This window comes from Streptopelia decaocto (genome assembly GCF_964273445.1).
Source record: "Streptopelia decaocto genome assembly, chromosome: 1".
Lineage (NCBI taxonomy): Eukaryota > Metazoa > Chordata > Aves > Columbiformes > Columbidae > Streptopelia > Streptopelia decaocto.
This window is the reverse complement of record NC_138663.1, coordinates 45,259,309-45,276,546: the sequence shown is the minus strand read 5'-3', so window position 1 is coordinate 45,276,546 and position 17,238 is coordinate 45,259,309. Positions and strand designations below refer to the sequence as shown.

Below are 17,238 nucleotides of genomic sequence, written 5' to 3'. Positions count from 1 at the left end.
TCAAAACCCGCCTGGACGCCTTCCTGTGTAACCTCATCTAGGTGTTCCTGCTCCGGCAGGAGGATTGGACTAGATGATCTTTCGAGGTCCCTTCCAATCCCTAACATTCTGGGATTCTGTGATTCTGTGCCCATCAAACTTCTCCAGCGGCCCCACGGCAGGCCGCAGCCTCGGTGGGAGAAAAATGCCCTTCAGCCTGTCAGAGAGAGGTCTCGTACCCGTCGGGCTGTGGGAGCCCCCTCACTCGCTGCAGGGGCTACAACCCGACCCCTGAGCCGAAAAGCCCATCTCCGGGGGGTGAAGGCAGATTCGCGGAGCGGGGGCTCAGCGGGACTGTGTCAGCGCTCAGCCCGGCCCGCGAGCCTCCAGGGACGCCGCCCCAGCGCGCCCGGCGGGGCCGTTGCCCGAGGCCGTTGCCCGAGGCCGTTGCCTGGCGACGGCGGCGCGTTCCCAGCGCGGCCGGGACGGATCATGGCGGAGCCCGCCGGGCCGCCATTCCCGGTCCCGCAGCCCTTGCCAGCCGCTTTCTTCGGGGCCGTGGCGCCGGGCAACCCGGTTGTGGACAGCTTCGAGGCCGAGCTGCGGGACGTCCTGGGCTCTCTGCGGCGGCTGGGGGGCGCGGCGGGGGCCAAGCCGCAGCAGCACGACCTGCACCGCCGCGGGTAGGGGCTGTGTCACCGCACCCGCGTCGCCACCTGTTCCGGGAGCCCCTTGTCGTTCCCACCTGCGCCGGCCTCAAATCCCTCTCCCTCCTGCTCCAGCCCCTTCCACTCGGCCGCCCCACGGGGTCTTTCCGCGGGCCGCCTGTTCTCGGCCTGCCGGGCACCGCAGGCACCCTCCTTCCCGGCTCCTTCCTCAAGCCGCATCCCATAGGCCGGGAAACCCCTTCCCTCCCGCTCCCCTTGGTTGTTCACCTGGGCTAGCCGCTCCAGCAGTGTCCCAAAACACTCAACACAATTTTGTTTGTTTGTTTTTAGGTTTTGGTTTTGTTTGTTTGGTTTGGTTTTTGTGTTTTGAGGTTGTCTTGTTTTGTTTTTAATTAAAAATCCTCAAAAATCTGAACACCTTTTCCCGCACTTCCTAGAAGTTAATGCTTTAGGGAAAAAATAAAAAAAAAGCACAAGGTGTTGTGGAAGTTGGCAGCCCCACTGTTGTCTGGATCAGAGCTGCCTTGAGCTTTCTGGTAGGAAAATCCCTCCACAGTCCTGGAGCAACTGGCAACCCAGCAACATGTGCTACTGGGTGCGAGGGTGAATACGTGTGGGCATGTACATTCCTCTAAAAGATGGTGCTCACAGTAGGGCTACATGAGGATAACACCACACAGCTCTTTTTGTGCATATGTCTTCGTCTACATTGGTATATTTTTATACACATACATACAGGCTGAGCATATGGCAAATATAATTGTGCATATTTGTTTGCTCGCATACATGCATATCTGTGGGTATGCATAAATCTAGATTTTGTAATGGAGTTAAGACAGAACAACTGGGATCGGTGTGTGATTCATAGTGCATGCATATGTCTTTTATATAATAGACTGTACATTTATCATGTAGCTCTCCCTACATTATGAGATGAAAGTTCAACTGCTTCTTTTAAGGTAAAGGGTTGATTTTCTATCATTATTATCTGAACAGTGTTCTATTCTGAATTTACAGGTCTTTAATATGAAAAAAATGAAAGTTTCCCAGGTTGTCAAAATTTCATTCAAAACCAGCACAGGAGTTAGGTTAGAGGGTGGTTAGCTTATCACTTAGGTACAGCTTCTATCCTTAGGTATTTCACTTGGTGCTTTCCTTGGTGTAGTCTACAAATGACTATTCTCTAAAGGAGCTGTATACATTTTTAGGAGGTACTCAGATTCTGCAGCCTGGCATTTCTCTGCACTGGAGATCTTTCCTTTTCTAAGCCATCTGGATTTCTAATTTGTTTATGTGGCATACTCATCCTCAGGTCTAGGGCTAGGTCTGTTGTACAGGTAGCGGTCTCCAGGCTTTTGCCTCCAGTGTTTTGAATCTCTGTATGTTGGCCTTTTATATTGCTTCAGCAGCTCTTTTCAGTGCTTTGCTATTTTTAATCTTCTGATTTATAGCTTCAGACCTTTTTTTGCTTTAGCTGATCTGTATTCTTACTGGGAAAGTTATCCCCTCTAGGCTCCTTAGAGGAAGGAATGCCACTCAGCTGCTTCAGCCACCACCAAAATTGCTGATAATGAAGACATTCATTGTATTTTCTTCACATTCATTGTATCTTATGGTTGGGAGTTGGGCATGCTGATTCTGATCTGTTTGCCAATGTCATGACAAGTAATCAGTGTTTCTGAACAGTGTTTCCAAACCTTTCTTTACCCTCTGGAATATTTTGACCTGAGTAGCCTCTGTCTTATTCAAACTGGTATTTTGTGGATGTGACCGATGTCTGTACATAACTCAGTTGGCATGAGAGCATTCCCTCATCCAAAGAATTCTGCAGCATTCCTCAAAGAGATGAAAACGATTGCTGCCTGGGTCTTGCTCCCAGAAGTCACTGGTAGTGATGATCCATGCCAAAATTCCAGGTCATTGAGAATGTTGTGTAACGTGAAGTTCCCAGTAGCTCTTCATCCTCTGGCATTCTTTTGTATAGAGGCAGTACAGAGGTAGAAGACTAGAATTCTGATTATTAGCATATGTTCAGGCAGCTAGCAAAGCCATGGGTATTTATTTGTGTTTGTGAAATTTCAGGGTTGTTCCTCCCTTGCCCCTCACTGTTTGATAACTCAAAATTACAGTGTGTGCTGCTTGCAGAACCAGCCCTAGTGTAGTTGTTCCTAAGAATTTCTGAAGGTAATGGCTATTACAGATACTTTCCTAAATGCTCTAAAGACTTCTTGTGTCATTTGTCAAGCTACTTTTCCTGGCATGGGTTGAGATCAAAGTGTTCTTGTTATTAGAGGAGCAAGAAAACCAGCTTCCACATGGCAAGTATGTTCACTGTAGAAAAAGAAAATTGTCAGCTTCATTCCTCCAATGCTGTCAGCCTTTGGTGTTGATAAGTCAACACTAAGGCCATAATTTAGGCACTTAAAATGTTCAAATGTAAGAAATAAAAATTACTGAGGACTTGCCCTATACTGGAAGCATGAATCTTTTCAATCAGAAGTGACAATCAAAAGTGTTTTTTCCCCAACTGAAAGAGAAGTTGTTTTACCCCATTTCTCTGGCAGTGGGGCCATAAAATCAATAGCTCAAGGCAATCATTTGATCGCATGTTCTGTGGTTTAGCCTCCCTTTTTAGTAAGACACCTTTTGATCAGTGTCAGAGAATCCTTTCCTACCTGTAACAAAGCCTTTTGGCCCAGAAATATTGCCATGTGGACGTTACTCTGTGCACACTAGTATGGGTTGACCTTAGGGAATTTTTTTTATTATTCCTGGAGTGATTGGAAATAAAGAAACTTCACCTCTGAGCTCTAACAGCCCATTATTTTTTTTTGATAATTCACTTGCTTAACTTGTTATTCTGGTGTCCTACAGCCTGTTTAAAGGAAAGGCTGATGAGCTGTTTGGGCAGTGTCTCACTCTCCTCCTTTGTCTGTGTCAAAGAAACATTCCTGTGTCATGAGTTCACCTGTAGTTAGTCATGGCATTGTGGCAGATAGCATTTACCTTAATCTTCCCATTGGAGTTGAAAGTCTAGTCAGATTTGTCACTGCTTTACTAAACTAGTTTATTATGGACTTGTTAGTCATTTATTACATCTAAGAATATAATTTGTTAATATAAGCACTCAAAACAGAACTTGATACTCACTGGGCACTTTCCAGTTGATCAGTTGTAAAGAAGTTTATTAGTCTCACCTTCCAGAACTTTATCCACAGTCATTCTTAACTTCAGTTACTTTACAGCCTTACAACCTGAAAATTACTTCTTTTCCCCACCCCACCCCCCAGCAGCATCCATTAAACCTCTTGAAATCTGGAAGTCTCTTCCTAAGCTTCTTCCCTTGGTAGTCCAAGAGAACTGCTTGGATGCCTGACAGATTCCTTCACTTTGGAGCCTCTGCAGATTTTTCCCTACTAACCAGACTGGTAGCCTTCTCTCAGCATAAGAAATCAGTAGCCACTCAGGCTGTTAATTGCTTATGGATTGACCAGGAGGGACTCAATCCTCATTTAGAAGGTGCTCTTCATTAGACCAGGCTATGGTTCCCTTTAAAAACATAATGCCTTATAAGACTTTATTCAGGTTGTTGCTTTTGGCCTAGTTTGTGCTGTTACTGCATTTTTCCTTTAGGATACACCTCTAGAATGTCCTACTTATTTCTTTGCTGCTTACTTTCAAGAACTGAGAATTATGCTGAGATGACACTTTTAGAAAAAAAGGATTATGATTGTTGTAATTCTTTGGTGTAAAGATGATTTTGACAGGTTTCTCATACAGCCATCTGTTTCACCTTGAGTTGTGAAGGTGGCTTGCAGCCTTCTGTGTGGAAAAAATGACGTTACTTATTGTGCTTTTTTTATTGTGAGTCTTCTTATAAGCTGAAATGAAGAGCTGTCTGGGAGACTGTAGGAATGGATTCCAGGTCTCTGAATGTCAGAAAATGGCTTAAGAAAGTGTCTTGCATTCTAGTCTACAGTCACTGTCTTAAGAGACTGAAAAGCTCCAGCTACATACCAGTGAGCACAAGGTTTACATGTCAGAATTCAGCTAGAAGGTTATTTGAAAACATTAATTCCACTATCTTCAGTTGTTTTCCTTCCTCATAAATTGCTACCTATGAATAATTCAGCTGTTGTGGTTTCACAAGGCACCCTTTTGCTGAGGTTTCTGTGAAAGGGATTTGTTAAGAGAATAAATGTAAGAAATGCCTGACACTGTGAACACTGCCAATACTATTATATTAATAATTAGGTAAGAGGATTTTTCTCTGAAAAATCCCTGTGCTTGTTATCAGTCTGACTGATCAATTATTGTTTTCCAGTTTGAATATAGCTTTCTTAAAGAAGTCTGGGGTGGGAAAGTTGTACACATGAGGGCATCAAACAGCAATCAATAGGGACTAGAATACTGGTGTGATGTAGTCAGTTCCTCTGTAGAGCAGCCAAACTGCTCAGAGCCAGTTACTGGGTGGCTCGCTGGTTCAGCCAAATAAGTAATTTGTTACACAGAGTTATCCTTGATGACAGCTGTGGCTGGAATAACAGGCAGAGGCAACAGAAGAACATTGCAACTATTGCCATAAAATCCTTTATATTTTAACAAATTTGTCATTTGCTTCTTTCTGAATCCTACCCTTTATGATTTAAAATTCCTGAACATTTCACACCAAAAGCAATTAATGCTAGAGGCTAATGACTTTCTTCTTCTGCGATTCATGGTATAAGTCTATATACCGCAGGCTCTGTAGTTCTATGTTCTATAGCTCTATATACTCTATAGCTCTGTGTTTTATTCTAGGGATAACCATTCCTAAGTTTGTTGCTACCTGACATACAATGTTATTTTGGGATCTTTTTTCCTGTTCTTAGCATTTGTAGTTGCCAGTCAAAAAATTGCTGTGAGCTGTAATCCACTGAGTTTCCTGAAAATATCAAATTGTTTCTTCAAACAGAACCTCTCAAATATGAGCTGAAAGGTGGGACAGATTGTCCACTTATGACTGTGTTTGAACAATGCAAGGTGATTCATACTAAGACATTTTAATAAGAATTTACACAGGAGAAAATTCATCCTACTTTAAATGTATGATAAAAACTGGTGGCAGAAATGAAACCCAGAAATGTCCTTTGCTGTCTGCTACATCCAGTTGTAATGATCCCTTGTTTTGAAATATGTAGAGGTTCAAACAGATTTGGAAGAAAGGAGTTTTCACAATTTGAAGTTTTCCTGATTTGTTTACTTGTTGTGACAGGTCTACTGCCAGTTTAATCTGAAATCTTTCCTCCTGTATCTTTTTTAGAGCAAATACTCTGTTTAATATTTGGGTCAAATATAAGCCTCGACTGCCAGAGTGGTATTACAATGAAAAACTTCTGAAAGTTGGTGATTCTCTTGCTCAGATCAAAGTAAGTCATATGAAAACAGAAAAGGCTCAGTCACAGTATTTGTTTCATTATGTTTCTATGCTACTTTAATTTTTAATCATATTTTACTGAAAGCTATTTAGAAAGTAGTGAAAACTTTTACAAAATAATTCAAATGAAACTGGTGGTTTGTATCTCTTGCTTATTATTGTAAAATTGCCTTGATTTTTTAATATATTTTCTATATCTCTATTTCCTGTGCACCCATTGCCTTTTTAAACACCCCGAAGTCTTTCTTTAATATTTGTTTAATGTTTCAGCATGGTAGATTACAATATCTGTCTGTGCCTATAGATGCTTACAATTGGCAATGATAGAGTGGTGGTGGTTTGTTGCACTGATATATCAACTCAGTGCTCAGTTAACCACGCATGAATGTAAAGAATTGTCAGGAGAGGAACAGAATATAAAAATCAGGGTGCAATTACACATTATACAACTATATGTATTGATGATCCTCTTGCGTCTTGAATTCTATGTGCACTTCTGGTCTCCTCAAAAATGGTAAATCTCAACTAAAAAGATTCAGGAGCTAGATTGTTGAAGACTTTGAGAGTATTTGGGGGATGTTTTGCTGCATGATAACTCTGTTTTTATACTCTTACCTAGTCAGCCTTTACTGACTACTGTTGGAGATGGGATACTGGGCTAGTAACTATTGGGCTGACTCAATAAGATTGGTTACTAGGTGAGCTTTTCTGCAGAACTGGGCAAAGATATGAGTATCACACAGATGTAACAAAATCTTATAGATGTAGCCTTTACTGCATCTGCCCTAAAGACTTTGGCAGAAGGGACCTGTCTCCTTAGTAAAGAGCAGCGAAAGCTGAAGCTGAACTTCAGCAGCAGTCAGCTCTGACTGGTAGGTTGAAGAAGGCATATAGAAGAGTCCATAACTGTGGAGCTGTTATAATTGAAGGTATAGGCTCATGGTATAGTTTTAGAAGTACTCTGAAGTTCTCAAGGAAGCTTGAATAACTGCATTTGTTAATAAAGCCTTCACTGCCTAGGCAATTCCTAGTTGATGTTAATGTTTTCTTGATGTTTTCCTCAAGTTTTCATCCCTTCTGGGCCCTAGGAATTGATCAGAATATCATATTGAGCTTTTAGTGCTTGGGAACTGCTGCTCTCACAGCATACTCAGTAAGGTTATTTCTAACACATCAAATCCTGCTCTGTGTACTTTATATTGGCTTCCCATAGCACAACTCAAATGTAGTAATTTGGTCCTTATGTTCAAGGTCCTAAATGACCTGGACACAGATTGCCTAGAAATAATGCAGAATTCTGAGTAAAGACTTCTGCTTGCATCTTCAGTAGTCTAATGTGTTTTTCTACAGGAAAGGTAAAGTTATCAATGTTGAAAAAGTTGTTTGCTGGCCAGCCTAAAAATCTGAAATGAGCTCTCTTAGGAACTCCCGTTTTTAGGTGCATTTATTTGACTTTATAAACTTAGTTTTCATTCTATCCACTTTTTTTTTTTTTTTTTTCCCCTGCGGAAAATAAAAAACATGAGATGGAAGTTAATTATAAATTTCAATGCATTACTGGAAAGATGAATAGAGCTTAACATCAAGCTCTGTGATAGATGGGCTAGAGCCTATTCCATAAGTAACTCTCTTGGCTCCTATTTGAAAACTGCTAGTTTGAATCTGCCTTTATGTTATATAATACTTAATGATGCATCGTCTTTAAAAATGAATTATTGAATATGGGTACTCAAGAGGTAAGCACCAACTTAACTTTCTCTCTTCCTGCTATTTTTTTAATACTTTCTCACTTCAGATTCCTTCCTATTATATATCTACTGTTTATCTTTTAGGACACACCTGAATTCATTACGTCATGTATCTGGAAATTAGTTACCCCATTAGTCATCTTACTGATCAGTACTGACTCATTTTTGTCCCTTTCCTCTCTGCTTGTATCCGCCTGTTACCTCTGAACTTATATTGTAAACTGTCTGGGAGATAAATTGCCTTTTTGCTATATATTAGTTAGTCATTCAATGGAGTTCTGATCCATGACTTCAGATTCTAATAGTTATCACAGCCTGAACCTATGCATTAGTTTACAGAAGTGACTGACTGCCCATAGCGGTCCACGGCAAGTAAACGTTTGTGTGTGTGGCTGCTGCTTTCATGCAGCAAAGAGGACAACAGGGCCGTGTGAATTAGACTCCTCAGACGATTAAAAATTCAGGTTGTTACTGTGGTAATAGGAATTTATACTGAAAAAAGTAGGTGCAAGGAAATACTTCTGAATGTGATTAAACATTAAAGGATCATTGTTACAAATACAAATTAGTTACTTTTTTCCCCCAGAATTTATCACAACTGGTGTGTGTGTGTGTGTGCTAGAATTAGTGGAGCTGGTAGAGAGTGCTCTAACCAGTCTTTGCTGCAGGAAGTGGTGGAGGTGATTCAGTAAGTGGTACTTCCACAGCTGAGTCAGAGCTGAACCACAGTCTCAGCATGATGTTAGAGCAGTTCAACATGCTGCTGGGGAGCTCGATTTTGAATGAGATGTAAAGCTCAACATCCTGTTTGTTAACAGTTCTTAAAGACACAGTGGCAATTTCTCATCTATTAATGCTGACTCCTTGGCCATGTGTAAATTCTGGTTGTCAGTTGTTTAATTATTTTTTAGTGCATCTTATTCTGAAGTGTTTGATTTCTGATAGGAATTTTCTCTTCCTCTTTGCTTTTATTGAAAAAAAAGGCTTTGGCATCAAGGACACGGGGGGAGAGAAGTGGTGATGCCTGTATGTTGTTTATAAAGTTCTGCAATATGAAGCGCATTTCTCAGAAGTGTAGTATCATTATCATTACTGTTGCAAAGCTGCAGGACATTCCGGGAACCTTTTGAGTTTATTACATTAGCCTGAAATAATATTTTACAATTGTTCTCTGATATGTCATATTTATGATTAAAATAAACAGAAACTCTCAAACCACAAGATCTTTTAAATACTTCAACCTTTCATATGCTGAGTGTCCACATTAGAAATTACATTGCTGAATGTATGAAACTTCAGTGTTTTATTTTTAGCTGCTCTTCCACATCAGTACTTTTTTACATAAAGTTAATAAAAAAATAGCATGTGTTTAACAGAAATAGAAATATAATGTACCAACTATAAAAATAACATATTATTCGTTCTTCAGGAATATAAGTTGGCCCTTCTACAGTGCTATGGAAGATACCTTCAGCAGTTTGTTTCTGTAAACCTTGATGATATCGTAGATGATGTGCATCAATTTAAATCCACCTTTTTTCCAAATGGTATTAGAGACAAAAATGCAGCACATACGGTAGGTTGTGTGGTGTTTATTTTTGCTGTTGTTATTGTTGGTTTTGTTTTTTTCCAAGACGTGCACAGATTCAAAATAAGTAGCCTGTTTTATCCTCCACAAATGTACTTCGTATTAATTCAATATTAATATTAACTAATCTTTAATAGTTTGTCTGTATAGGTTGTATTGAGATTTAATAGTCATATGTGTGATATGAACGTCCAGAGTTGGTGTATATTTTTAAGAGGATTTAAGTGCTTATGCTTTTGTGGCATAAGCCAACCATTATCAGCCTAATGTCAAAAAGGCAATTTTCTCTGAACAGGTTATTCTGGAACTGTCTACAGCAGTTTTTGCTCTGAAATAGTTGCTATGAACCACTGTCAGAATCAGGCTCTGGGCAAAATTTGATGAATGTCCTATAATTGTACAAATTTTTGTATGATGTGATCTAAGATTTGGGCACAGTTGCAGGAGAATTAAAACATTGCCATTTGTACCATAAATGTGCAAAAATACTACACGTAGAAAACCCTCATGACATAGTAAAAAAGCAGGATTGCATTACTATCCGTAGTTTGCTTGCTCACTATGAAAAAAAGAGGCAGAATGCTGAATAGTTTTGTAAGTCTTCTGAGCTCTGGGAAGCTGTGACCTCTAAAGCATGTTGGCATCCTTTCGTGTTAATTGCTTATTGAGGTAGGGACTTGCCATTTGTCATTTGTTATCCATGGAAGAAAGTATTTAGTAGGTATAGGGGGAATGCTAAAAACATATTAGATTTTATCATAAGCAGATCTTTGCTGAGAAGCTCTATTTTCAGTACATGGTGGATATTTAAAAAGAAACTAGTGTAAGTTATTCTGTGATCAAGAACAACAGAAGGAAATCATAGACATCTCGCATGTATTGAGTTAATAAAATTCATATTCCTCTAGTCAGAGTTAGATTGTAAATAGGTGGTTAGTATGAGAAAAAGCAGACAGTTTGCTTAAAAGCTAGAAACAGATACCATGACAGAAGAGGTACATTGTATTATTTTATTGCCTTTCAAAAATAGTTCAGCTTCCTAGAGAGAACATGGTCAAAGACTATGTTAACCCATTTTATTTTGATTGAAAAAAATGCTTTGTAAATATATTTGAAGCTCCAGAGGTGGTTTATCCTGTTTTCTATATGTCTGCCTAGACCTAGAACCAGTCATAGTGCCAGATGTTATTATGAGTCTATACTAAATTGCCTGTTCTGTAACTTACCCTTTAGACACTGAGATATCCCTAATTTTTAGATATGGAATCTAGTCTGACAATGATCTCTGCAGCTGGAAATGGATAATGATAATGTGTCAGATGATAATATCTAAAGGCTTTATGTGCCATATTTCTGCAACTAGTATTTATTTTTTTATGTGACACCAGGGAAATTGCAGAAGCAGAGTTCCAGGGCTTGAAACTTCCAATTTCAGTGAATTAATTGCAAAAAAAAAAAAAAAAAAAAATTTCAAGTATTATCAGGTTAGGAGGTTTCTGAGAGGTCGATAGCTACTGACTGCCCATGTTCCACTTAGCTCATTTTCTCACATGTTGGTTTGTTCAGATGACACTGAACTCCAGACAAGACTGAGCTCACTTTATGTTAGGTTTTACAAGGAAGAGAAGAAGCAATGCATCTGTAGAAAAGTAACAAGATGAGAGTGAGAAATATCATCTCTGTGATACAGATGGAAAAGTAAAGTACAGAAAAGTTAAGACTTGCCTTAATTTACAGAGGACATATACAGAGAAGCCAAGAATTAAAGCCAGATTCTTTGAATATAATTTTAATGCCTCATTTATCCTTTTTCCTTACGCCCCTTTCAGCAGCCCTAGTGCACTACATACCTTTTCATCCTGTGACTGAGTGGAACCTGACTCAGGCTAAGGGTACAGCAACTTTAAAACTTTAGCAGTTTCTCCATATTCTAATTCTTATTTCAATGTCACACCACTCTTTTTCCTTGTATGCTTGATCTTTTAGTATGAGCCTTTTTGTTGGCTGATGTAAAAATTGACGTATGTATTTTATCTCTATATATTAATTTTCCATGTTTCCATACCTTTTAGTTCCATGCTTTGCAAGAGAGGAATGTTTGCATTTATCAGCTGGTTTGCAGCAGTGACAGAAATCTCCAGAATCAAGAGTCCCTGCAGACTTGTTTCAACGTCTTGTCCTCATTACGAGTTACTATGCAAGTGGCTCTACCTCAGGAGAGTTTGTGTTGGCTTATCTACAATGGTACCTCAGGCTTTCCATTTACATTTCTTTGCTAAGCAAACCTGTGGAGGGAAACTTATACACATTCTTTATGGTCAACATAAGGGTCATAAATAAATATCTAGTTAGTCTTCAATTGCAGTAGGCTTTTTTTTTCTCATAAAATAAGGGATTTTAAAATTGAAGTTTCTACATAGTGTGTCTTTTTCAGATCTACAGTTGTAAAACTAATAGCTTTTTCATCACGTGGTAAGCGTACTAATAAAATGAAATCTAACAGTATAATAAGGGTTTTTTTGAGTGAACCCTGATTTAAAAAAAAATCTCATAAGATTTTCTGTTAATAAATTGTGTTAATGGGTTTGTTTGTTCATTTGTTTTTAAAGGGGATTGCAGATCTAAGAGTAGAAAATGACTGTCCATGACATTACATCTTTGTACTTTTTCTAAATGATCTTTAAGGCTGGAGTTAATAATGAAACTATTCTAAAAAATACCATATGACATTCAAGAATTTGAATATCTCTGCATGTGATTTTAGTGTGCCATGTATAAATGGTTGAATTAGGGAAAAAGATGAGGAAAAAATGAAACTACCATGAATTAGATACACAAAGAATGGTATATAAAGATCTTTATTTCAAGAACAACAACAGTATCTTGTTGCTTTGAAAGGCAATGTTATTTAGTCAAAAGACTATTATTAATTTGTTCTACTATGATCAGTTGTTGCAATATAAATTGAAGACATCGTGTGGTTTTAATTTAATTTTGGAACATTTACTTTCTTTGAGCTGCAACTGGTCAAAATTCTTATCGTATTGTTTTGCTGGGGCTGCCGTTTCCCTCAGTCCCTACTTTTGAGGTGCGTTTTTTGTCTGTCTGTTTCCGTGGGAGAAGAATTAAAATCAAAATATACTTACTTGCCATTCTTAAGTCCCGCTCCCTGTGTGTGGGACAGGCCTCTGTACCAAACCTAGCCAATAGTCTAATCTGATTAGAAGTAAATGTTAGGCAATAAATGAAATTCTTCCCAGTTCCTGAGCATTTTTCTGCAATGTCTGCAATAGATTTTGTGCCTCATTATGCATCTGACTGATAAAAAACTATCTTCCTAATGTTTCTTCAATTCTTGCTTACTGGGATAATAACACCCTTCTAGCTGTGACAGTTGACATTGTGAGGCCTCCCACTGCCACAGGTGTCCCTTTCTGAACATCCTTACAGCAGAAGAAAAGACTTCCCCCTCTCAGAACTTCAGTGTCTTTTATACTTCTAGGGCTGATTTTTGAAAATCATCCTTTTGACATAGTCTAAATTAATTTTTTGACAGGATTTTATTTGTAAGTCACTTTGATGCTTTTGAATATTCTATTCACAATCGATTGTCTTCATTTCACTTATTGAACTTAACATCATGTAATAGTGGTATTGTCTGCTAGGACAGTGCCATGACAGACTAAAAGAATCACATAAAGTCTGTGAGGAGAGGTAATATATTTTTTAAAGGGGCTGGCATTTGAGGATAAAAATTAGATTTTTCTCTCTATGAGTTATTTAATAAAAATTCAATATAGTGGATTTTTAAGATTTGATTCTTTTATGATACTACTTCATCGTGTAGGTATTTTTGAAGCTAATACTGTGTAAGAATTCAATGGCTTCATCTTCTCTGATTTAAAAGTAGTTATAGAAAAGTTACTAGTTCATTTGTCATCCTCTGGAAATAACCCAGATACTAAGAAAAAGTTTCATTTGGTTAGCATAAAAAATTTCATGTAGGATTAGAGAATGTACCTGTTTTTTTACTGATTTTCTTTTGTAGGTACTATTCATATATACACCATATGCAGACATTTGATGATGAGAGGTCAGTCTGCTAAGGTATGGCAAAGTAAATAGAAACATTTGAGAAATTTACAGAAGACCGGAAAATGCACCTGTATTTTGCATAACACTGTGCTGTGAGATGTCAATTGTATTGTCATTGCCAATAGTAGCACTTTGTCACAAGAGAATAAAATGTCTATGTTGCCAAATGGCCAATTTCTGAGCCCCCAGGCCTTTATGGTTCTGCTCCTTCCTCGGTTGTGGAATAGAGCCCAGCATGATGTCTTGCTGGTCTTTGAGATGGGATATGTTAGACTGTTTCAAAGGGCTCTAGGTGCTTTTTTTTTATTTTTTATTTTTTCAGGGAACTGTGTTGAAAAAAGTGGTCTTTTGTTTCATAAAAGTGGAAATGTACTGACACCTGGTGGCTAGGTTGTTAGTTGTAAATACTTGCGAAAAATGACCTCCCCACCTCGCCCTTTTTAATCAGGAATGCAATTTTTATTTGTCTTAGCTTTAGCTTTTTCCCCTAAAACTTGAACAGAGTCTGACTCAGCCTCGATTCAGTATATTTTCTTATCTGTTGTTTATATCAATCTTTCATCAAGCAGGAAAGATTTTTTCACTTTGACCATCTTTTATTAAACTCCGAAGTGATTTAGCACCTCCTTTAATGTATTCAGGCTTTTACTGTACAGGTAACAAAGGAACTGATCATAGGCATTTCAGGTTCTTTCAATTCAGACAGAAAGAAAATCTGTATATTGACTTAATTTAGGACTAAGGTTATGCATATTTTGTGTACCTCAGGAAACAGCTGACCCAAAGAAAATACAAGGGGAAGATATTGTTCAGTCAATTTAGCAGGACTAATTATTAAAATTAGACTGCTGCAATGATTATGTTGACCGTAAAGTTAAGAGCCAATACTGTAGTTCCATGGCTGTAAATTGATCTAAGTGCAGGCTGTAACCAGAGAAGGCAGACTCCATTGCATCCCAAATGAGCTCACTGATCTAGTTGGAAACAAACTTAGAAAAAAATGATTGCTAGAGTTGACACAAAGGAGAGGGAGAAGTGTCAAGAGCAGATGAGACATGGCAGGACCTCTGGTGGCAAGACTGTAGTGAACTGGAGTGGTTAAGGTAGCTTGGAGACTAAAATGTAATGTTTGACCATAGATTCAAATGAGAAAAAGCCCCAATAATGTGGAGGAGGAATGCTTTGCAGTCAATAAAACATGTTAAAAATTAATACAATTTCTGTGATTTTTATTTTCCTGTTTTAATTTGTCCTAACAGGTGAGGATAAATGTTTGTATGTGTCCTTTTTGTATATTTATGTAGTTTAAAATGCATCCAGTTTAAAGCTGTATTTCTTCAATACAGGTTCTGGAATACTTACTGTGGGCCAGTATATGTATGGAATCCTCTATTCCACTCTTATCTGTACATTATTTGACATGGAGAGCCACCCTATATACTGCAGTTTCTCAGTGTTATTTTGATTGTCAAGTTGGCATTCATGGAGAGGTATCCTGATTTACTATACGTAGCATTCCAGATGCAATCAGATGGGAAATAAATATTTATATATAATTCCTAGATTACACATCCTGCTTATTATCAGATTTTATGTATTTAGAGTTCTGCCTGTATTCCAAAATTCAACTGCAAATTGGAGATGTGTTGCCACATGTACATGAGTAATCAATTTAAAGTTAAATGCAATAGTACTTTGTAATATAATCATAGTCATAGACTTCTAGCATTATGTAATTCCCAGCCCCTATGCATATATACAAAAGATGTGTTGTGAAGGTTTTATTCTCCTTTTCAATTTTTCATGACCTGGCTTTCATGGCAGCTCTTTGCAGTTGTCTGAATTCAAGAATGATATGATTCTAAAATTAAATACCAACATAAAGAATATGAAAAGAGTGTAATATTTTTTTTTTTTAATACTTTGGACAGGTGTTTGCTCGCCGTGGTCTGATTAAAATTGATGAACTGAAGCAATTAGAAAATATCAGTTCATCACTGGAAAATTCAGAGACAAAGATGATTTTTAGAGAGGCCACTCTGAAGGTATAATTCTGCAATTTATTATGAACGGGTAGAGTAGTTACAATCTCTATGAACAGAACACATAACACAGTTATTTACTTTCTTTTTTCTTTGTGTCAGATGTCAGTAATGATTTTCAAGAGAGCAGTATATGAATCCAGAAGAAAGCCAAAAAGTTCCTTTCGACCTAAGTTAAGAGTTAGCCTGAAAGAAATACAAAATGTAAGTCTAACATTTTGTATAATCATTCTCTTTGTTTACTATTTGCATGTGGTAAATATGTGATAGAATTCTGCTTTGTACACATGGTGCAAGGAGAAAGTTGTACTCTTTCATAGTTAACATGATTTATTATTAATACTCACAAGAAACTCGGAAGGAGGGAAGATGTAGTAATTACTACTTTAGAAAATACTGTTTTTTCCTAGCACTCTTTTCTTTTAGCAATTATGTTAGTGATAGGAGAAATCTTGCTCAAATTCATACCAAGTGTATGGGAGTCCTGAGTTTTCCATGCTGTGTTAAATTACTGTGAAGATAAAGGGATAATTTGAAAAAAAACTACCATGTTTTTAAATTTTTTTGTACTTATGTTGAAGAACTCTCTTGAGAGATTGTTTTTGAAAACCATTTTTCTGCAAGCCATCGTGACTTATAGAAAGGCATCTAGGATACAAAATAAACTTTTAAGGAAGTAATTTCCTCAAATTTCACTCCTTCCTTGTGTTCTTTACAGCCAGTGTCAAAAATGAGTGATCTATTGGTATAAGAATTAAAAATAATCAAAGAAAATGCTTTTTTTTGTGTGAGCACATTGTCCCTTTTTGGTCAGCATGCAGAGTTTAACATATTCCCTTTCTGATGGACAGATGATTGTTCTGCTTTCCTACTGTTTGCAATTGTGATTTAAATGAATTTAATTCTTGCAGTATTGGAAGCTGGCAGAGAGGAATGATTGAAAGTACTAATCAGCAAGCTTCCAAAACCACACTCTTTTACTAATATTGCCTGCTCATTGGGATGCTTTGCATCCATGTAAGCAAAAGATTGTGATGCTTTTGCACAGTGACACCCCCTTGTGATAAAAAGCATTATTCTGTTGGCTGATGGTGATATAAATATCGATAGTTTGGTTTGATTGAGTTGTTTGTTTGTTTGTTCGTTTTTTCATATTCTGCATTATAAAGAATAACTGATATTGCATTGTTGTAGGAGTAAAGATGTGGGTTGCATGGGACTTCGGAAGTCATTTACTCCAGCCTCTGACTTGAAGCATGACTTTTGCCAATGACAGATAAATCAGATGTGGCTTTGTCTTCAAAACTTTCAATGAAGGAGATTCCCTGGCCAATTTAGATAACTTCTTCCAGTACTGCATTACCCTCCTAATTAACATACTTTGTACTGTACTACCCTCCTAATTAACATTCTTTCCCTAATGTCTAATCTGCAAGTCATCCCTGATACTTTCAGCATCATCTGAATTGAAGCCATCTAGTCCAGTCACCAAAGTTGAACCTTGTTATACTACCTGTTTCTTCTCAGAAGAGTTTGGCTTCTTTACTTTCATAAGTCTTCTTCAAGAAGTTGTGGGCAGCTATTAGGTCACCTAATAGCCTCCTCTTTGCCAGACTAAGTCTTCCTCAGCCTGTTCTTTTACATTTATGCGCCTAATCATGTTGGTAGACCTCCAAGGGACCCTATACTGTTTCTTATCTTC

At 38.0% G+C, this 17,238-nt stretch overlaps 1 protein-coding gene across 1 annotated transcript in view; it reads left to right on the top strand.

Annotated features, from left to right (window-relative positions):
* Positions 1–471: 471 nt before the first annotated feature.
* CFAP54 (cilia and flagella associated protein 54) overlaps positions 472–17,238 on the top strand; it is a gene marked incomplete at both ends in the record, with an annotated part of 116,461 nt that continues 99,694 nt past the window's right edge. Inside the window, 8 exons of the mRNA XM_082071391.1 lie at positions 472–662; positions 5,950–6,055; positions 9,241–9,387; positions 11,472–11,643; positions 13,448–13,506; positions 14,841–14,984; positions 15,426–15,539; positions 15,639–15,740. Coding sequence (XP_081927517.1) covers positions 472–662; positions 5,950–6,055; positions 9,241–9,387; positions 11,472–11,643; positions 13,448–13,506; positions 14,841–14,984; positions 15,426–15,539; positions 15,639–15,740 — 1,035 coding nt within the window. The remainder of the gene's footprint in view (positions 663–5,949; positions 6,056–9,240; positions 9,388–11,471; positions 11,644–13,447; positions 13,507–14,840; positions 14,985–15,425; positions 15,540–15,638; positions 15,741–17,238) is intronic.